We start from the raw sequence: 23,703 nt of genomic DNA on the forward strand, positions 1-23,703 counted from the left end.
ATGCTACTAGAACAATGTATTTTGGATAATGAGCCAGTCAATTTAGAGCACTGCCTGGCTAGTTCTATTATTTTTTGCAGCTGGGCAGAAAATACTGTATCCTTAAGCAAAACCAGCAAACTTTGCCTCCTTTTATTGCAAGTCAGAGGAATACACATGCAACATTGAGCAATTTTTGATAACAGAAAAAGCAAAAATAAATAAAAACTGACAATATTGGGAGTTATGCAATATTTTCTGCGTGGGGGGCCACAGAGGGTGTGAAGCTACTTGTAAAAGTCAAAGCACAGTATGTTTACTTTTGGGAAGAGGCCTGGTTACTTCTCTCCCTTTGTCCAGTTTAGAACCTATCTATTGAAAACAGGAACCTCAATGAGTGGACAGTTTTCCTTAGTTACTAGAAAATATCGGACTGGCATGTTTTCCACTACAATCACAATCTTCCTCACTGACAATGTTGGTCTTAGAAAACCAGTGGGAGGTTTAATCAAAATAAAATAAAATAAAATAAAATAAAAAATAAAATAAAACAAAAAAAATATTAATAAATTATTAAATTATGGTATGATTAGAAGAACGACTAAAGCTGAGTTTTTATTCCCTTCACACCTCTATGTTTCTGTGAAGAAGGTTCGTGGTAACTAGCAGTGCTTGAAAGTATCCTACTGTACTTGCTGGCAAAATCCACTCAACAAATTAAGAAATTAGAAGAAGTATTTAATTTTTTATTTTTTTACGGGAAAATTTATTAAAAAAATGGAAAAAATCATCCAAATTCAAATAATATTCATTAGAAATGTAATTTTAAATCATTTTTTTTGGGGGGGAAGTTTATGGTTAAGGAGGAAAAAAAGTCTTAACCAAGAGCAAGCAGTAGGTATTTCAAACAAATCCTCTTCATGTTCTTCTAAGTCGGTGGTCAAGCCTAACCAGTGATAAGGCTCACTGACATAGCACCCTTCCACAGTTAGTAGTTTCCTCACTACTTTCTTTTCATTAAGGATGTAACAGTCCATGTGCTAAGTTCAAGACTGTGAACACAGAAAGCATTTTGATGTCTGAAAACCAATGACTGTTAAGTGTAGCTGCCAGTTTTCTGATTCTTTTTCCTTCGTGGGCTACCTTTCATGCCTCAGTTGCTACAAATTAATCTTTGGACAAGATATACTGCTTGATATCTGTTAAGCACAGTCGTTTTTGATAACCAAAATGAATTTTATTACTCTGTTAAACACATGAGGTGAAATCTTGGCTCCAGTGGAGTGGATGGGAATTTTGCCGCTAACATACAGCCAAGATTTCACTCATGAGCTGTTAAAACAGTTGAGACTATTTTTTTTTTTTTCCAGTTCAGTTAATGACTCTGTATAGGAATAAAAGAAAAAAAAAAAAAGGATTTAAAATGTCTTTATGAATAGACAGCTAATCTTGGCCCCATTGCTGAACTCTGTGAATCGCAGGATTTTCAAGCCCTTTTGAAATGACAAAAAAAAACAAAGTAAAAATAAAAATAATAAAAAAAAAATCAGTAAACTTCAGAAATACTCAATGCTAAATCCCAAATAATTATCTGAAATCTATGGAGAAGTTCTGGGATTGTTGCCAGTTTAATGTGCAACCTGAGGCTCATTAAACAAATAATCAATAAAGTCAAATATTAAAGAAAATATCACATTAATGCTAGTATTTCATTATTTTTTTCAATTGAAATTAAATTGTAAAAAATGTTTCAACTTAGTCAATCTTATTCTGAAAGACAATGCTGTAAAAATTGATATTTAGGGTCTGATAAATACAGTATATTTATCTTTACACATTTTAATTACTGTTCTAGGTTCTGTTTCAGGATTAAATTTTCTAAAACTCTGCTAAAATACCAAAGAGTGACTTCAGCAAAGCTTACATTCATGTTACATGCATATCTGAAAAGAGGAAATTAAATGCAGTAAAGAAAGCACATTCTGCAAAGAGCAAGTTGTCAGGTCAGCATGCATGGTGCACTGGAAGTTTTGTTCTCTTTGACAAATCTTAACATCGTAACAAAAGCCTTTCGTTTTCTTCCCAATCAGAACGTTGAAGTGTTTGATACTGGGCTGTGTTGGCCTGTGGTAAAAAGGAGCTAGCAATACTGGAAATGACAACTGTGTTATCACAGTCGGAGTAGATAAAGTTGGCTGATGGTAGCGCATGAGGTGGTGTATGCCATTGCAATTGTATCACTGAATGAAAGAAACATTTCTCACAGCAGTCAGAGCCTGAAAGGCACTTCAGTCAAGGAAAAATAATTGATTTACCTTTCTTCTCCCCTTCCTTTTTCACCGCAGCTGAAATGGAAACAAAAATACTATATTTTCACAACTGAAGTTAATAACGTAGTATTGGTAAAAATAAATACCTATGTATGAGACTTGCTTGTAGGTATCTTAAAACCTACATATATTATGAAATATAGGAATAGATTTCTTTGGCAGATGAAGAAACTGATGATTAGAAATTTGAAGTGTTTCCTCACAGACACACAGCACTGTTATTAATGAGAGCAAAATCTAGCTTTCTAGATTCTCACACTTAAGTCACAAAGTCATTGCTCCTCCCAGACACTAATAATGGGACATAAGAGGCACAGCATAAATAAACAAGAAGGATAGTCTGGGCTGGGAAGGCATGAATTGGTAAGGGGAGACTAGAAGAAGGTTATGAAGCAACTGTTTTAAAGAATATTATTATTATTATTTTAAATTAAAGCTTGTTGTTGCAAACAAATACATAAAATAAGTAAAACAAACAAAACAAAACCAAACAACAACAACAAACACCTGAAGTCATGTTTGTTTTTCTAAGCTTCTGCCTAAAATGAGGAATTACAAGATCTGGGAAGGAAGATCGGACACAGACTGGAAGCAAACTGCTGCATACCTCCCAGGATAAGCAACTGGGAATCAGTTCCCCAGAGCAAGCTGTGCTGTGTGAGCACTATTCAATTTCTAGGCACAAAATCGAAGTCCCCCAAAATCTCAACATGGGATTCCAATTGCGCATGGCATGTGTCTGCAGGGGATATTGTAAAAATGTATCATTTTATTAACAGGACTGAGATGCCTGAAATGGGAGACAGTTACTTGCGTTTGCAGATGATTGCTGCAATCCTGTTGGAACCAAGCCAAGCTCATATCTAAGTCTTCTTGAAATCCATGTATTACCCATTTCCCAGTCTACACTTATAGGACTGAACCTTCTAAAAATGTAGCTACAGATGTCAATTTATTTTGAAATTTATGTGCTAGGAGTAATGGTAGTGAACCTCTGCCTTAGGCTAGCATTTGCTGACTAAAGAAGACAGAGGAATTCAAATTTAGAGCTCTTAACCCCCTGAAAAGAGTACCCAGGACTGGTCTGTCAGTATGAATGGACCTGCTGTGGCACTCAAGCTGGAAAGCAAATGAGCAGAAGCAGAACTCTGCCTTTCCTTTGGAGAACATGTCTAAGAAACCAAAGATCTTGAGGTCAAAGTAGGGAGTAGGTACACTCTTAGGGGTTAGGATTTTGTGTTTGGGTACGCAAAAGAAAAGATAAGGCTAAACCTGAAATTACTGCAATGCTAATTTTACCTGAGGCAAAAATATAACGTAGATTTAAAAGATTTTTTCTAGGTCTCTCCCTCTGAGTCTCCTTTGAGGATAAAATTAAATTTTGCTATCTCAAGAATGTGCCCAGCAGTGGCAGAAAAAAAGGTTTCATGTCTAGAATTAGTAAAAACAGGCACAAGGTTTCCAGGATCTGGTCTTCTTTGTAATCACATGCATATCAAAGCTGCGATCTGAGGATTTAGTATTTTCTCCCCAGAAGCTGCTATAGAAACCTCAGTGACTTTCAGAAGGCATACTTACATTGCCACTTGAAGCATGTTGGAGGGGAAACATGCAGAAATCCCCAATGTCATGACTCTGGGTAGGTTTTACAAACCAATGTGCAGTGCAATTCTGGTCTTCTCCTGACTTCAATCCTGCTAATTTACATGATGTGGCTCACCACGCTTCTGGTTCTGAGGCGAGCACAGGCTGAGCAAAGTCCATCTGTGCCTGCCACTGCACTTTTGACTAGCTAATTTCTGTTCTACACAGAATGAAAAAATATTATGCCATTGCATCCTGTTGTGACTTCTGCTTGAATTTTTACCTTGTCCATGACTTTTCTGATGTCAGGTACTGTAAATACTCAACAAATCTTAAGAGACGAAAGAGACCTCATTCTGACTAGCATTACCAATAGCATTGGTCTTATCAAATCCTGTCACTCAAACTTAAAATGACAAGGAATAAATGTAAAAGAGCACAATCACCACAATTTACATTTGCTCTTTCTGAAGCTGAGCAATGTGTTTGCACCTGAAATGCAGGGGGGGAAAAAAAAAAAAAAAAAAAAAAAGATTAGTCAAGGGAGAATTTGGTCTACAGCTGATAAAAAGACCAATTACCTTTTGAGAATGAATGTGAGTAATATATTGTAGCTGGGCAGGGAAGGACATGCAATAAAGTAGAATGATGAGCTAGAGAATGTGATGCTCAGATATCAGAGATGCTCTTGACTGTATTCTTTTTTTGCTTTAATTATTTGGAGAAAGAACAAATTCTTAAGCTATTTATTTATTTATTTATATTACTGTATTGATGAGACTTTTAACTTAGCCCTTGAATTGGAAATTTATACCTACAAATCCTGTTAAAATAGGATAACAACAACCTTAACTCCCAGTGAATCCAGTTAGTCACTTTCTCAAACCTATTCAATTTGAATCATATATTTCCGGTTAGTATAGACATCATACAAAAAAATATGTTTATCAGTGGTAAACATCTCATTTTCAGGGATCATGAATTCATAATAACAGATATCCCAGAAACGAAAAATCATTTCATGTTCAGGATGGATGTATTGCATTTAACTTGCATGAGAAATGTGAATCCGAATCACCAGCAGTCCTTTAATCTCACAGACACTGATGATTCAGAGGGGCTTTTTTCTGAGCTGTTCAGCAAAGAGAAACACTTTTTGAACTCTTGAAAACACCGTTTCCTACTAAACAGTAGTCTGGTCCTTGTACCTTGATAACCCAGCAGTAGCCAGGAACAGATATTTAGCCTGAATACTGTCAAATAAGTGGTTTCTTCCATAAATTCTCCTGTAATTTTCTATTGAAAGAAATTGGTTTCCATCCTGAGGCATGAAATTTAACTTCCATTCTAAATTTACAATAATTAATTATGAAAAACTAAGCTATGAAAACTACATTGCCATATAACTATCTAGTTCCTCTGAGGTGTTTTTGAAGAGCCCTTGACTTAGATTTGTGATTTACAGTCTTATCATGATCATACTAATTAATCTTGAAGGTACTCTGAATCTTCCCTATTTCTCTTTCTATGAGACTTTTGTTTCTTTTTCTTAGCTCACTCCAGTGTCACATTATCATGTCAGAGTTTTGCATATGACACTCCAGACAAGATACATCTTTTATGCTTTATAACTAAATTTCCTAATTCCTCTGCATATGGAGGAATGTTCTTCACTGATTTGTCTGTGGTAAAACTTAGGGTCCTTTCCAGAATTAAAAGTGTCCTGGTTTTGGCTAGAATAAAGTTAATTTTCCTCACAGTAACTGGTATGGTGCTGTGTTTTGGATGAGAATAATGTTGATAACACACTTATTTAATAGTTGCAGAGCAGTGTTTACACTAAATTAAGGACTTTTCAGTTTATCATACTAACCACCCTGCCAGTCAGGAGGCTGGGTGTGCACAAGAAGCTGAGAGGGGACAGAACCAGCACAGCTGACACAAGCTGGCCAAAGGGATGTCCCACACCATGTGGCATCATGCTGAACATTTAATACAGGGTGGCTGGGTGGCTGGGTGGCTGGGATGGGGGGCAGGGACCACTGATCAGGGATGGGTTGGGCACCAGTCAGCAGGCGGCGAGCAATTGCATTGTGCATCACTTGTTTTGTACACATTATTATTATTACTATTATTATTATTATTATTTCTCTTCCTTTTCTGTCCTATTAAACTGTTTTTTTTTTTTTCTCAACCCACAAGCGTTTACTTATTTTTCCTCCCTGATTCTCTCCCCCATGCCACTAGAGGTGAGGAGTGATGTGTGAACAAACAGCTGTGTGGTGCTGAGCTGCCTGCTGGGTTAAACCACAACACATAGTTAATCTGGAGACATATTCTTCTTTATTGTTTTCCTTCTAGTCTATATTACATACTATTAGTGACACTATTTCCCCTCCCCCCCATCATACTGTCCATTCACCTGCTAAATCCAGTGTATCACAGCCCCTTCTGATCATGAACTCTTTAGCTAATCTTATGCTATCTGAAAATTTCACTACATTATTATTTCTATCTTTTCCTGTTAAGTAATATAACGTGTCCAGGCATGGGATCATATGCAATTATTTTACAAATAGGCTGTAAGATGAAACTGAATCAATTGCTTTCTGTTTCTTAATCAGATATTGATTTTTTTTCCCCAGTAATGTCCTGGTTAGGCAGCAACTATTAATTTTCTGCAATAATTCCTATACTGGCACTTTCCAAAGGCTTATTTAAACCACCCAATAAAGGCCATGCTTATTACTTTATTAGGGTGTTTGAAACAGTTATTGCTAAGACTTCATTCACTTTGCAGAAACCATGCAGTAGAATCTGTGACATGATTTTCCTGATATTTATTTTTGTTCTAACTTTAATTATGATTTCACCATTTTTCTGACTGACTTTTATATCTCTGAATAACTCTAGAGTACTTCAAAATATCTTATTTAGCTCGATCCACCTTGAGACAGTACTTGATTTATCTGAAACTGGCAGAAGTTCTGACTAAGTTCTTACTTTTTTTGGTTATAGACACATGAGACAGTATAGATGGTAAGACAAGATAAAATGCAGATTCATTCCCTGTGTCAGTTACTCTGCAATAACTGTTCATTGCATGCTGTTATGCTGAAGTGAAAACACCCTCACGTAGGCAGCTTCTGCAAAGCAGCTTGCATTCACTAGTTGATATTGTCTTTGCCCATCTCACCATAAATTGTCCATCTGGTCATAGCTTGAGAAGAAAGTACTGTTTTAAAATATTTAAGAACCATATAAAGAGATCTTTCTCTCTCGGGTCTTCCTAACAGATATTTTATCTCTCTCTGCCTGTCTTTCTGAGTTCAGAAGTGCTTTTATTCATGTCAAGAGAAATTTTATTCATGTTAAGAAACCATAGTTAAAAGAACCAGTATAATGAGTGACGAAGAGGACAATTTAGCCTTTAAATTGTCCGGAGCATCTGTGTTTAGAATGATAACACCTTTCCTGCCCTTTTCCTCCTCTGGCCTAGGTTTCTTATGAACAGGTTTGGTGAAATAACTTATTAATTTATCTTCATACATTTTATTATTAGTGGGCAAGGAAGATGTTGTGGTTGAAGTCCCCTGCATAACCTGACTATCCCTTTTGTCCTGATTTGCAAAACCTTGCTGTCAGACCTAAAAAGAAAAATTTCATTCACTAAATAACCTCTAAATCAAGTTAACAGTATTTTTTTCTTCATTATCCGCAATGCCTTAATGACAATATATGAGCACATTGCCTAGATTGAAAGCAACACAAGAGTGCAAGTTCTGCTTCAGCGTGGACCATTTTTCTCCAAAAATTGTTCTTATTCCAGGGAGCTGGCACATCAGTGTAAAATGAACAGATCTCATGGACATTTTTAGTTTTGGATCACTTGGATCTTGTTGCTTTGGGGCTCACAGTGGACAGCTTTAGTGGTCTACAGAGCATTTAGTGGTCTCATGAGCATTTGTAGCAGTGCCTGTGCCCCAGGCAGGGAGGGGCACAGGCAATAGCAGGGGTTAAGCCCCATCTCAGGACTCATTTTGAGCATAGAGAAACTGCATGGCAGTGATAGAGGTCTTGGTGGTGCAATGTTGTCATTGGGAAAAGCCTGGGCTACCCAGCTACCCATGAGAATTCTTCAGCCTTAGGGTTCATAGGTTCTTTGGTTAACACTGATTCCACCTTGGGGGGAAACATGGAGGTTTTTTTTAACGTGTAGAAAATATTGCTCAAAAGGTAAAACCACCCTGGTGAGTGATTCAGAGTATTTTTATGGACTATCAGCACTCTTCCTCCCTCTCCCCCCTGCAGAGTCACTGGGTAGAAGCAGTAAAAGTGACTGCATTTCTAAGTGAGTCCCTTTGGACTGTATGTGGAGTCTGGTCCCACCTCTCATTGACAGCTAACAAAAGGAAAATACCAACTACCAGCAGGAGCTTGGCTTCTTCCATGCCTGTCTGGGTCTATGACGCTTGATACCTTTTAGGTTCAAGCACGCTTCACAAATCTCTCTTCAGAAGCATAGTAAAAGGGCAAGGAGTGGGGGATCTTGTCTTCCTGCAGCATGAGAGGATGCAAATCTCTTGTCTCTTTTCTCACCTTTCAGAGGGAGCACCCAGAGTAAAAAGCATTTTTGGAGAGGGGCAGTTTTTCTCTGGATCAGTGCAGAAAAAAACACAATGCTTTTGGGCCCAGAGATCGGCGGAAGGATCCTGACTCTGTAACCTGTTGAGAAGTATACAGTTCTGGGCAGAGAGAAGCCTCATTTTTTTTATTTCAAATGTTATGTGTAATTAATAATGTTACACAACAAGAATTGTGTTTTATTGTATAAGCATGTATGAATAAAAAGTTATACATACGCATTCAGAGGACTTTTAAGAGTATTATTATGGAGAACTGTGTGTTCCAGTGTGTCAAAGTCTCCAGGAAATACCCTAAGTATCAGTAGGCATATTTTCATTTATGAAGCTGTTTTGACAACTATGCTATATATATATATACGTGAAAAGTATATTTCTGCACATCCTACTTCTTTTTCAGTTTGAATATTTTCCTATAAACAAACAAACAAAAAGTATCAAACCATAGTGAGAAAGTTACATTAATAGTTTTTAATAAAACTTGCCTCATCTTTAATTTATATGAACTGGTTTTGGAATTAAAATTTTAGCTCCTTTTTAAAAAAAATGTCATTAAATTAATGTTCTTTTTCTCTTTTATAATGTCTATTGAAGATATTTTTTTTTTTTTTTCAGAAAAGTGCTGACTCACAATAAGAATTTTCAACCTCCGAGCATGTCTCAGCCTTGGTATTTATAAATCTGTTGTTATCTTAGTGTCTGATGTTTTCTTAAGAATTTCTAATCAGCAATGCTCAGCAATGTGGTTCCGTAATGGATGGGCCACTTGAGCAGGCTGTTATTTCAATTTTTGTACACCTAATATATATACCTTATATTTAGGTTTTCTATTATTCAGGATTTTCTACTCTAATTCTATCTTCAGTTTGTGTGAATTCAGGTTTCACTTTTCAGTAATGTATTTATCTTAACAAAGAGGGTAATGCTGTGGCCACTGCTGCTAACGCAGTTTGCACTGGGTTTAACAGCTCGCTGTAAGTGGGAAGTCCTATGCAACCATTGCTGCTTCTCAAGGTGTGTTCTGGTTGGCGAGTTTAAACTGAGATGTCCATTGAAGAAGCTTCTTGTGTACTTTCAGATGTCTAAAAAACCTACTGGTGCTCATAAAGGTGACTTGTTTGAACTTCTTTACAGCGCAATGGACACACTTTCTGGAGCATTTTTCCCTGCAAAGGCTTTCCTCAAACTGTCTGTCTGATCTATGTGACATGTCACTTATCATTGTTAAGAAAGAGAGGTTTAATGAGTCACAGCATCCCATATGGATGCTTAAAGCCACTTTGTGCATTGGGGTTACACTCTTCTGACAAAATGTCAATATATTGTCATACATATTCAGTGTCACTGAGTTGGTTGTATTTGCTTTTGGAAGTGCTACACTCATGTGAATCCCAGAAGCTAAGAAAAGGCTTGTGAAGATCTGTCACATGTAACAGAAAAGACAGAAGCAGCTTTTAAGAACCTGGAGCCACTGAGCTGAACACTCTTCAAACTGAGTGTGTATAAGATTTGCTGTGTCATGAATTTTGGTGACTGGAAAATGACAGAATCCTATTATAGACAGCAAGGTTGCTTCACTATACACATGTATACAACCTGAGTTTTTCCCACTCAGGTTACATTTTTCTGTGGAACTCTTGCTCTGAGGGATTGAAGGGTCTGCACTCCTGCTCAGATCAGCCACTTTACAGACCTGACACACAAGACTTAAAAAGAAGGCAGTTGTCCTGATGTGCCTGGCAGCATCTAATTCAAATATGTTAAGTTCTTACAGAGCCAGTTAAAGTCAAAGGGGAATTCAGATTGCTGTGAGATATCAGTTATTCTCAGTGAGCTGTGCAAGGCATCAAGGACACCTGCATGCAAGGACTCATGCTAGTTGATAGAGAAAACTAAAGCCTGTAGTGCTCATCTCACTTGAGAAGCTGGCAAAGTCTGTGTAGAATCAACGCTTTTAATCCACACTGAACTGAACTGGCTTCGCTCATATAAATATTCTGCTGCTATTTTATATACATATATATATATATATATAAAAGACTTCTATTTCAGACTTAATCTAAACCATTGTTCTTTATCAGAATAACCCCAGGTGTCTCTAATGTGACATTGTACTGCAGTGGAATTAAAATCAGAGTATTCTGCACTAAACATTTATATCTTGGCTATTCTGTCTAGACTTGTAGTAAACTATAAGACTCTAAGATGACATTACCATGTGAGATTTTTTTTTTTAAATGTCCTTTACAGTGTTTCAATCTCTAATAAAAATAAAAATAAATAAATAAAAAAGTTAACCCACATGGAAAAAATCTGTTTGATATGCAAGTTCACTGGAAATGTTACTAATGTTACTATTACTACTAAATTTTCTACTGTTACTGTACAAAGAAAATTTTCTATGTGTCCTATGAACTACTATGTGAAGAGGAGTTATATTAAAAAAAAAGAGGTAATGGAATTAATCAATTCTTGGTAATGAGTTTCATTCTCAAAGATACTGAGCATAAACCACTTCAAATGCAGTCAGTGAAGTTCAACGATGTTTGAATAAACATTTTCTTTCTTGAAAGAACTCAGTTTTGGAACTTCGAAGGAGCTGTTACCCTCCAGTTGTTTCAATGGCTGATCGAACTGAGTTAATTAAGTCCTTTTTGAATACTTTTTTTTTTTTTTTTGTACAGTTGGGTGGGTGTTTGGCACTTCACTGAAGCTAATTTGTTAGCAGCACAGCTAGAAAACTCTTACAGATATGCATTACTTCTTTATACTACTAGATCTTTTTAAATAAATAATATTTTATTTTTCTTATCACTTATCCAGTCTTTAAACTGGAAATATTTTTGGAGAGCTGGAGACAAAAATCAGATGAGAAACTCAATAAGAAGCTCAGTATTCAAACACTTTAGGGTCTAATCAAATTTTAATTCTTCATTAACCTACCTATGTTTCCCAGATATGTTTGCAAGAACATAGTAGGAAGCCTACAGGCCTTGCTTTCCTGAAGCTCAAATTATAAAAGCCAAGCTGTATTAAAACAATAATACACCAAATAAAAACATGCTTCAGTACTCACTGTTGAGTATAGTAAGCTAAAAGAAATGGTAAAATAATACATCCTTATTTTAATTTAACCTTGGACTGACAATCCAGGTTCATCCACTTTGTGTGCTTCAAAGAGTTTCAGAATATTTAAGCACTTTTGTAGCACTTAAGCCTTTATGTTGCTTTAGAATGATAATACTGCACAAAGTAATGGCTGATTTCTGCTGTGCTGCTATATATTACCTACATGCACAATGTGAAATAGCTGTACTTGCAAGTGATGTCTTTCATAACTTTCATAACTTTTTCAGAGAAAATATTGCCTCATATATATTTCTAGTGATCGTTAGGTAAAATCTAAAGATAGGAAATAATATTATTAAATTAACTGAAGTAGCTTTCAAAACCAAATGAATGATTTTTAAGACTGACTTCTATTCCTATGGTTCAATTGAGTGTTATTAGTTAGTACATTATTACATGCTCTTATCCATGTTAAACTATTTTCACATTTAAACTGGAAAACTGCTTTTTAATAAGTGATATTTAATCAATATTCAAATAGTGTAAAGTAAAACTAAATCTGGTTTGAATTTAGTTGATATGAATAAATAAACCTGAAAATATTTGTTTAATTGTAATTACATTTTTATCACTGTCTAAAAATGCCTAGTACTTAGGTCACATACTTTATATTGTAGTTGATCTTTATTTGATGGCTAGTGCTGATATTTCAGTGTAAGAGAGAGCAAACCACAATAAAATAATGTATTGTAGAAGAAAAGTGAAATACAGTCTGAAACGATAAATTCAAATAAAAAGAATAAGGAAAAAAAGTAAGAAAGAGGAAAATAAGCCCATATAACATTGGGGGCCTAACAGTACTGCTGTTAGGACTTACATAGCCTTGAACGTATCTCCCATTTATCACACTAATAAAAAAAAAATCACAGTAGCAAATGATGCCATTTAAAAATCATTTTAGAATGACATAGATAAATGAAAAAAAAAACACCAAAAAACAACTACAAGATTTCATTTGGGAATATTTGCACTATTTTGTCAACCAAGTCTTATGCTAAGGCCCAGCTCAACTTGTGATTGTTACCTTTCTCCTTAGTTGTAGCTGAAACCTTCATTTCTTTTCCTTTTGAGGAGTCTGAAAAAGATATCAAACACAAAAATTGAAGGAGAAAGTTAGTATTAGGAATATACATTATGCCCATCTATACTATAACAAACATGCAAAACACCTCATCAAGCAAAAAGTGTGAAAGAGATAGATGTTAGGAATTGGAACTTGTTTACTTCAATAGAAGACTCAAATTAAGATTTGAAAGCAAACCTGAAATAATTCCCACAGAATTTGCGGCAAAGACTGCATTTCAAACCATTCCTGTGAAGCCTATCATTTAAGTCTATCATGAATTTAGTAACAGCACTGTTACTAATTCACTCAGAATAGACTAGAATTCCTGTCGCGATATTGGCTATGCATGTCAGACAATAGTTAAAGAACACAATGGTAAATGGTATTATTTTATTTCTGATTTGTGTAAGACACTGCTCATTTTGATATGTGATTTACTATATGTGAGGAAGATAGGTTTAGTTCCTTTTCACCAAAAACCTGTAATTCAAAATATACTGAAACTGCAAAATATATTAATATCGACAGACTCCTTCATGAACACAACTGGTTATTTCCTAACCATACAATGATAAGAAGTTACCCTTTTCCTTTAAGACTGCCGGAGACCTCACATCTTTTCTTTTACCAGTCTCTAGAAAGAAACATTTAACATTTATCACAAGTCAGGTTAGAGAAATAAGATGACACTTGAAAAGAAAGCAAGTCAGACAATTTGATATGTAGAAAGTAAAAAAGATGAGATAATTAAATGGATTTAACAGCATGGAAATAAAGAACAGGACAAAACAACAAGGTCATTCATTCATGCTTGTAGACTTGGCTATGTAAAATAATAAGCCTTCAATATGTCATTAGTTTCTTTGCATTTGGAGGAAACTATTTAGCTGTCTTTTAGGTAGGCAATGAAGAATAGTAACTTACAAAGTGGAAAGAAATTCTATAGAGCAGCTGGCATCAATGGATTTTTCTTTTGCTGAACTCAAATAAAAATTGAATCTACATTGATATAATTAAAATATTAGGAATGCTGGACTTGAATGCCAGAGGCTGCTGATAAAGGTAAGTGGGAGCTTTCTTTATTCAGGAATGACAAAAGGACCAGTTACTCATTCAGAACTCTGTTATTCTTTCAATATAAAGGAGACCATATGGGTACTGTTTGTGAACAGGATTTCAGTTCCTGCATATAGATAGCCTTTTACAATCACAGGCAAGCTGGGTATAAAATAAGAGCAGTGCGTGTCCTCAGAATGTACAGTCACATATATCACAATGCATAGTCCAAGAACTTAACTGTATTTTCAGTTCTTTTCTGCAGCATATGCCAAAGGATTAAAGGAGATGAGAAAAACATTGAAATTCTCATTCTCATTTTCCTGTATGTGACAAGGGAAAACCAAGGACAAAAGAAAATCCAGTAGTTGGCTAAACAACAAATAAAGAAAAAACTATGTTCTTTTTGTGGTGTCCAGGTGAGACCCAGGGACTGACAAGCGTGACACAGAGGAGAATTCCTTAATCTCCACATGGTGCCTTGACTTTGTTACACTGAAGAATTCAGAAGAAATACTAAATTCTTCCCAGATGTGCATTATTTTGTGTATCTCTATTCAATACTACACACTTTGCCAGACATTAACTGCATGGAATACCTCCAACTTCCAAGAAAATGGGTCTTTGACACTATCTGAACCTCTGCTAGGTTTTGCTGCTTCCTTGAAATGTTTGAGTTGTTTATGTACTCTCCAGAAAGTAGACAGTGCCCACAAATCCTAGAACTGTTTGTTTTAGTGTTTAATACATGTCACTATGCAACAATTAGGGTTTTCTCCAAACAGACACTGTCAAACAGTGTCAAACAGTGTCAAACAATCTGTGAACTCTGTGTACACAGCTACCAAGCCAACCTCCTGCATCTGGAAAGATTAGAGATGTAGGTGTCTGTTTTGCTATTAAGTGAGGTTGCCAATAAATTCCCCAGGAAGCAAATTCAAATCTGTCAATTTAAAAGAAGCCCAGGTAGTTACTATCAACCTGATTGGGGGTTTATACAGCACAAATGTCAAAAACAATAACAAGGATAAAGCAAGTCAAACATCAACCTAAACCTGAATGGGTTTGGTGTTCCATCTTTGCATATCCTTGCTACTTAAGACCTTTTTCGAGCATTGAATAGCCATTCCGATATTCAGTTCTGAAATTCTTAACTTCACTTACCTTTTTCCTTTGACCCCTCTGGATTCTTGGGATTTTTTCCTTTCAGAGACTCTGTAGGGAAGTAATTAAGTTTTTGAGATTTAGAAGATAAGACTGGAGGAAAAAAAAGAAAAGAAAAAAGAAGTTACAAGTATTTAAAAATTAAGACTATAATTGTGAACATAAATGGGTTCAACCTTTACTTTCCTTACATTCTCTCTGGTGACCAGCTTATATTTTTTAAGGTGCAATAGTTATTACTAGCAAATACAATAATATAAAGAATATATATCACTCTTTCTGTGGAGACCTCACAGAAGAGAGAAACCAGGAGGAATAAAGGAAAATGCAAGCAGTGCCACAGGATTAGAAATTCTTAGGGCCTTATCCAACACTTCATGAAGACAAAAGTTTTTTTCTGTTTTCTCTGATGGGCCTAATATTTTGCTTCAGTCTTCTAGGAAACATGCTTTTAAGATCAGCAAGTACAGGAAAAACATAGATTATGATGTATAAACCATTTGTATTATATTATATACATAATTTTTTCTTTCTTTCTTCTTCTTTATTTTATTTATTTATTTGTTTATTTTGAAAACAACAGCCTCTTGAATTCTGTTTATGTATTAGAGAATATTAGAAGGATTTTTTTTTTTTTCCAAAGTAAGAAAGAACATTAGAGCCTTCAGGATGCTGAGTAGACCCAATTACACTACATCTGACAGGATATAACACCTAAGGATCTATGAAAACAACAACAACAACAAAACCAACCAAACAAAAAACCTCATGCCATTTATTCCAAATGAAAGCTAACCAAATTTTCTTTGAAAATAGGTAAAGCTAAAAGAAGATCCTTCCCAAAATAAGTTTAAAAGTGATCATCTTCCTGGCTGCCATGGTATCAGGATGTGATCCCACTTCTCCATCTGGTTTTAAGTGTGAGTTGTTACAGAAAACATTGACTTCCAGTGTGGCAGAAGCCTTTGGAGAAATAACACCATTCAGGGATAAGTACTTAAATTAGGAGTTTGGTCTTCACAGCAGCAGGTGGTCTCCTTCAGGGGACTAAAAAAAAAAAACACCTTCAGCATGAAGACTGAAATCTTTTGAAGGAGCTATAAAAGGGAGCCTTGAGGCAACAGCTCCCCAGCTGGACCATTTTACCTTGTCTGAACACCTGCAATCTCAAACATCAGCAGTCACTATTACAGCCACAGGCATAAACCATTGCCTTTGGCCTGGTGGCTTTGGTGGCACCAAATACTTTTTTTTTTTTTTTTTGTCTTGTTGTCATGCATGTAGCCCATCTACCCGAGCTTTCCTACAATCTGTAGCGCCTAAAACAGGTTTGGCACTTTTGACTCTTACAACTTTTGGATGCAGCCATCAGTGCAGGACACTTTCCACAGTGCATCAGATTCCCCAACCTATGAGCCAAGGCTACTGAGATCAGTGGTCCTGCTTCTCTTCCAGGGAGCAGGACTTCATCTTCAGGGGTTTAAACAGGGACTCCCTAAAGGTTGCTCAAACATCTCCTTTCTACTGACCGCTTCACTGCTGGTCCCAGAAGGGGAAAAACAAAGTTATCTTAAAGCCAACACTCACCCCGCTGCTTTCTCCATGCATGCTACTTTAGGGGTGAAGCTGGGAAACTAGGAAAATCATATCGGAAGATGCAGCAGCAGTATGTGAACTACAGGATAAAGTTCTAGTTTTCATGCAAGCAACAGCAACAAATATATTGATGTAAATAGGGGGAAATATTAACTGAACCAACATTGTGTTTCAGTGCTTTCTGCTTAACATCTGTGGGGGATTTCATTTCTAGATAGGCAAGTCCCACAAAATAACTTTCAATGTTTGAAGAGAAATATGTGTTGTATGTGTTATAAGTTAAGATAAAAAAAAGTGCAACGGGCAAGATGTTATTTCAATGTATTTTTACTTTAAAAGAAGCACATGAATTGCTTTGGCAAAAGCAAATCAGAACATTTGTTTCTTTAGTGTCAATGTGTTATTATGTATATGGCAAGAAGGAAATACACACTATTGACTTATTTCCCCTACTGCTCTGTGCATAAAAATAAATAGACTTATTGTCCACATACAACTTACATAAGAAAAGATGCAAAGATATCCTAAAGCATGGCAAAAGGAAACATGAGGGGAAAAAAAAAAAAAAGGAGCATTTGTTTGGAAAACGTATCATGTAACACAGAGTATGAGTGAAATTACATTACATAGAGAGCACAAATACTGTCACCTTAATAATTCAATATAGTGCATTTCTAGTGAATTTCTTAGAAAAATTCAGTGAGGAGTTATGTATGATATATCATAAGCTTTTAGTGCTACTCTTAGAGACTCTAGATGAAGGAGCTTCTACTCTGATTAGCTGGGCAAGATATCTAACAAAAAAAATGAATGGTAAATTATAGCCTAGGGTTTTCTTGGCCTCACATTATTTAAATATGCTCATGTCAACAGCAAATAAACTTTTATATTAATTATTCTAAGTGGTCTTCTTTACTTCAGCTGAAAAGCTAGTTATAAATTCAAGAGTACTCCTGAGATGTCTTTTATCACAAGAAAAGGGAAATATATTCTTTCAGTGTTCTCCTTTCTTACTGTCAATAAAACTAGACTTTAAGATTCAAGATAATTTACTGACCTCATAAAATAGGTAGGGTAACACTGTGAGGTTGTGAACTGTAGAGTATCCTAGAGAGATCTCCAAATTCAGGGATTTATTTTTCCAGTCTCTTCTTTAAATACAAACACTCTACATCAGTTTAAGAAAAATAGCCTGCTTTATGGTAAGGTTTTTGGTTTGGGCATCATCCTTATTCATCAATACTTATGTCATCCTTCAAACAGAATGAGGTATGGGGTATGCCTCTTGTACTGCAAAAGGTACCAGGCAAACATTAATCATCACAAGTGTTTAATAGTTAATTTAAAAATGTTCCTTTATTTGGCCATACAGGAATAGTAACAAACTCCCAAGATACATTATTAGGATGTGTGTACAATCTTAAAGTCCTTACTTTCCTGTGTCCCTCAGTATATATATATATATATATTTGCCAGTAACAGTGAAAAGAAGGCCCCAATAAGCTGGTCAGCCTTTATAGAGGCCACTGAGGAGACCTGAAGAGAGGAGAGACAGGGAGAAGGATGGCATAAGTGACAGATATGGCCTTGATTACTTTACAAATTATAGACTGGGTGAATATGAGGTGAAAGATGAGTGGTTAATATATGTTAATATATTATATGTTTAATTAATATATAATTTATTATTATTATTATCCGTAATTATTAATTATAATTAACAATATTATATTAACATATAATTTATGTTAATATATTAAATATATGCTGAGTAATCCAAAATGCAGTAGGAAAAGCACATAGTTTAGAAAGGCACTTTTTTTTTTTTTCCTTTCTGTACAGCTATGTAAGTTCTTCCTATAGGGTCTTTGCTGCCAATATATTCTGAACTGAGCTAGTCAGCTAGCTAATCAACACCCACATTTTTTGACACAAAGACTGAAAGTTTCATGCCTATTATAGGAAACAGTGACGGCTGCATCAGCAGGCACTCTCAGGACCTCAGGGTTCAGGTTTGGCTGGGCTGGACATCAGCATTGCTGCAGCTACTCAGAAGCCTGCAGGCTGTATACATCTGTACTCAGCAGTAAGTAGTAGGCCAAGGACTTGCTGTCAGCAGCAGTAATGCATTGGGACATACATGACTGTATTATATGATGTAAAGAAAGTGGTATGAAGCTCAGTCTGGTAATATGCTGGAATTCTTACAGAGATTTTTGTCTTATTGTCCTAAAATGTAGAAATCTGATATAATACAACCTGTGTTTAACACATCATGACTGCCCCTTTATGAAGACCAATTGGAGAAGGTCTAGACTCCTTGGTCGTGTTAGAAGGACCTGTTCAAATAGTGATTGAAGTCACTCACACCTCGACTGTGAATTGCTAAAACTACTGCCAAAGGAGCAGTCAGTGAAGAATGCACTACAGAAGCTCATTCAGGGCTGGCAAACTCATTTCCATTGATTCCAAGGAAACTCTTGCTACAAAGGAAGTGTTTTGGGACTCTTCTCAAAATGTTGAGCCTTTTTTCTCCATGCAGGTCACAAACGGCCATTCAAGTGTCCATTTGAATTTTCCAGCACAATCACATCAGCGAATAACAGCGATGGGCAGCATGTGGAGACACCCACAGGACTCCAGGAGGGTTTTGATACACAATTCTGGTCCATATAACCAAGCTCATGTAAATTTGGCCTGTGTACATTAGGAGTAGAATGCGTATACACTAAAATTTATTTTTCATCCTTCCTGTGATGCTTGAACTAGACTCTTTATTCAGTTCTGTGTTAGAAATAGTATGTAATGACTAAAATTTAGAATAAACATTAATATGCCCCTCTATACAGTAGATCTTTTTATCCTTAAGAACCTAAAGAACATCTCAGAACATAAATCACTTTTCCTTTCAAATGTACCTATCTCTGGAAAGGAGGAAAGTAATAAAATCAATAAAAAGCACCCAACAAAATAATGGATGTAAAGAAATTCAGCAGAGCTAACCATCTACTCTGACCAAATTAAAAAAAAAAAAAAAAAAAGGAAGATTCAGACAAACTCACATATCTCAGGTGGTTGACTGGATGAAGCTATGATTTTTTGCAGAGCCCAGAAAGCCTGTTCTCCAATTACATGCTCATGGATTTATTCTTACAGCACCCACAGATTTATGCAAGCATTCAGTACAAACTTCACTAACTGGTTCCTGTTAAATACTTCGTATCATTCAGAAAAGAAAAGGTTCTTAAGAAGGATCTTAACTATAACTCAGAGTGGTTTTGTGATATTTATTTAATTATTTTTGAGACTTTTGAATATGAATTGATTTTCAATATTCTCTTTACGCCTTTGTTTGTTTGTTTTTATTATAAAACCTGTATACATTTTTAGCCAATTAAATATTGTTTGGTAAGATTTCTAATGGGCAAGATTTCTAATGATTATTTTTAAGTTAATATCTTCATTCTTCTTTGTGTGTCTACTTGTTTTAAAACAAGTATTACATTCTTTTGTGTATCCTTACCTTTATCTTTTAAAGCTATAGGATTCTTTCCTTCCTTTTCTTTAGTGTGTTCTGAAAAAAAAAAAAAAAAAAAAAGAATCTTCAAGCTAGAGTGATAAAAGATTAACCCCTGGGTTAAGAATTGGTTGAAAAACTGTTAGTTTCTCAATGAGCTATGATACCAACTAAATGTGTAGTACAAAACACTGTCTGCACTTTGTGCATGCTAATTTCACAAAGTGAAATTATGAACATTTCTTAACTGTGATGAAAGAACAAAGATTACTCAAAACTCATTTCACTTTGCAGCATTTAACAGCAAACGTTCATAGTGTTCCTAAATTCTGAGTTTGGACTTCTAAGGGCTTTTAGAAATATTTCCTATTAGCAAAGAACTGTTTGCACTTCTTATAATGCTAACAAAGTTTTACCACAAATTTACTGAACTAGTATCACACTCATAATTTGCTAACTAAGCTATATCTTAAGAACAAAAGCCCAATGGACAGCAAGATTTTTTTCTTGATGCAAATATCTTTGGGTGTTATACAGTTTTGTCCTTCAGTGTTACCTTTATCTTTTGTAGCAGCTGGAGATTTCAATTCTTTGTCTTTTCCAGGATCTGTAAAAGAAGTATTCACACCGACAAAGTGACAGTTAGAAACAATAACTGACATAAACAATGAGATTTAATCTTAAGAGAATGAAGCATCTAGATCATGTGAGAGACTACATCTGTAAATCAGAATAAACAGTGAAAAGCAGTGATTGAAAAAGTTCTACAAAATTCACCTATTTCAGTTCTGAATGACTGTAGGTCACAAAATGTGTTTTATTGACTTAATTATGAAGTCTATAAAATTTAAAAGCTTCATCTTAATATGTGATAAGGATATTTTAACTTTCTTAACCAGAAAGTGCAAAACAAAACCCCACTTTCTGCCAGTTTTGATTTATTATAAGTGGCTGTAGGTACTTCCCTCATCTGGGATTGTTCATTCTTGCTAAGCAAGTCCAAGGATCTCTCTATTGAAATTATTCTTTTATAAGGATCAGATGCATGTCAAATTGAGAGCAACACAACAGTGACAAATAGGAGGACAAAGAGTTATTTTTAATCTGCCTACTGACAAGTAGTGGAGATGACTAGGCCACACCGTCCTTAACGGGCACTGGATTATGAGGGATAGTCCCTTTGAAAAGGCATAAGAAATAGTCTGGTCTAGACAGAAAGCAAGAATATTGTTTCAGACAAAAGCTGAGGCTGTGGTTCTGGGCTAATTAAACCAAAGATTCCCTCACCCTTCTCCAAAATTAAGACGACAGATTAGGCTGTCCAAAAATAGAAAGAACAGACTTGGACTTTGAATTCTGCGTGTTAGGTACAGACTACTGGTTACAGTGGTTTATATATATTATCTGAGAAGCAGTAATTAACTGGCATTTTCTGGAAAAGAAATACAATATTCTTTAGCAGATATGAAGCAAAAAAAGAATAATAAATAAATCTTTCTATTGGGAAACTCAGAAGCAATTCAGTGCCAGAAATGCTTAAAGATCAGTTACAAGATCCCCTTGGTTTCTGCACATGGGATAAAAGTTCAAGACTCCTAGTGAGTAGGAAGTTGTATTGTGTTTAGCAGATAGATCTGAAACTTCCAGAGCTACAGTGGTTACCCGCAGTGATAATTGTTTACTTCCGGGAATCACACACAATTTACAAAGTCACTTTTGTTATGAAAACATGGAATGTGTCCAACAGCAATTTATCATTATTATCAATAAAGCTTCTTGTTCTTGATTTATTATTGGACTCTGACTAAGAAAAATTAAGTTTACAGGGAACCTACATTGAAGGAATTCAGACATGATAAAATTTTATTTATATCAGAAGTAACCATCAGGTGAAAAAACTTCATTTACTGTTGACACTGAAAGCTGTCTTTTTCCATCCTCACCATATCCCAGACATCTGCTTCAGAAGCTGCCTCTGCTCTCCTGCTTCTACCTTCAGGTTTTGTGCTGAGGATTTTATTATTCAGTCACTAATTTTCAAAGTGAGAAAACAAATAATTCATTGCAAATATCCATGAAAAATATAGGGAGGAGCTATGTATTTCTAATAGTCCTAATGAAAACTGAAGTAACACTAATATTGAAATATTAAGTTAATGACAGTGGCCAGTGCTAACAGAAAAAAAAAAAAAAAAATCAGTGAGAAGGCTGAAAGCTATGTCCTTCTGTGCTCATGAATTAATGAAAATTTCCAAGAGGAATTCCATGACCTGTACAATGCTCTCTACAGAAAAGGGAGTGTGGAAGACACAGACATTTCCTCTCCTCTCTCTCTCGCTCTTTCTCATTTATGATATGAAAAAAAGAATTTGTGATTAAACGAAGTAACACAGATAAATAGTACACTATTATGCCATTAAAAAACAAAACAAAAAACAAACAAAAAAACCAACAAAAACACATTTAGTGCACAATATAAACCCGTCATGTTCAGGAGCCTGTCCATAATAACTTACAGTTTTTGTGCAAGATTAAGAATATAGTTATCTAAACTGTTGTAAAAAATGTTATTTCAATAATACATTTTTATTAAAAAAAAAAAAGAACATTAATCAATTCTTAACTGCAGGTTTAAGTCAATACTGACAAAACATCTGGTTTATCAGGAAATATCTGGTGCTTTGGAGACTTTTGCCATCTCCAGGAGAAAAATTTGCTTTTAGGATGGTGACACAGATGATGCAGAAGAATTTGAAGAGTGGTCCAGGGCTGACCTGTAAATGTTAACTTAAACAATAAATAAACACTAGCTATGTTGTAGGACTGAACTTGCTGAGGTCTATTAGATAGTCTGGCATAACTTGCTAAAATGACAACCTGCAGCACAAATCCAATAGAAGAGGCTTTTGCTACTTGCTCTGTATTGATTTGCGATGTTAAGCTTATATTGAGATCAGACAACATAACTGAGACTTGTAGTGAGCCTAACAGATTTGTAGAAAAGAACTGTGTGTGAAATAATAAATATAAACTTTGTAAATGAATTTACCATGCTTGCACAGCACAAGCGTCTTCCTTTTGACAAGGAAGAATATACAGTAATGGGACAAAGCTTCTTTGGATTAAATAGACTAGCATTTCTCCACATACCCATTGTTCTTATTATCAGCTTTGTTGTATCAGTTCTATTCTGTTTAATCAACTATAATCTACAATGCCCAGTAGCAGCAGGAACTTTAATATTTTTTTTCCCCCATCTTTAGATCTGACATTGATTTAACGAGTTAGGGAGAAGAAGTATCTAAATATTTAGCTTACTTGCTTGTTTCATCTTTGGTTTATCTGAAGAAAGAAAAGAGAAGGGAAGCAGAGGTAAAAAGAGAAAAGAAAAAAAGAAATATTGTAATACATGTTCGCACAGGGATTTTAATACAAACAGATATTGAAAATATGTTTAAAGAAATGTTGTCCCTCACTGCTTAAATACAGTTTGAAAATGATTTCCAATCCATTGTTGCTTGACAGTTAATGTGAAAAATGTTCATGGTTCTCACCTAGTACCTTGCAGACATGCAACCAAACATAAAAATGTCAATTTCATATACCCTTATTTAGATGATGCTAGCTAACTCCTTTCTT

The 23,703-nt window shown here is 35.3% G+C and overlaps 1 protein-coding gene across 7 annotated transcripts in view; it reads right to left on the reverse strand.

Annotated features, from left to right (window-relative positions):
* Positions 1-23,703, reverse strand: part of TRDN (triadin) — a 212,909-nt gene that overhangs the window by 54,501 nt on the left and 134,705 nt on the right. For 5 of the 7 annotated variants that reach the window (XM_050710075.1, XM_050710078.1, XM_050710074.1 and 2 more), the window contains exons 21-27: positions 23,383-23,406; positions 20,621-20,671; positions 20,071-20,121; positions 14,952-15,044; positions 13,315-13,365; positions 12,690-12,740; positions 2,295-2,324 (exon numbers count right to left, since the gene is read on the reverse strand). In XM_050710075.1, the coding sequence (XP_050566032.1) occupies positions 2,295-2,324; positions 12,690-12,740; positions 13,315-13,365; positions 14,952-15,044; positions 20,071-20,121; positions 20,621-20,671; positions 23,383-23,406 (351 nt within the window). The remainder of the gene's footprint in view (positions 1-2,294; positions 2,325-12,689; positions 12,741-13,314; positions 13,366-14,951; positions 15,045-20,070; positions 20,122-20,620; positions 20,672-23,382; positions 23,407-23,703) is intronic. The other 2 variants (XM_050710076.1, XM_050710077.1) reach the window with 2 other exon arrangements.

This window comes from Cygnus atratus, chromosome 3 (assembly GCF_013377495.2).
Source record: "Cygnus atratus isolate AKBS03 ecotype Queensland, Australia chromosome 3, CAtr_DNAZoo_HiC_assembly, whole genome shotgun sequence".
NCBI lineage: Eukaryota > Metazoa > Chordata > Aves > Anseriformes > Anatidae > Cygnus > Cygnus atratus.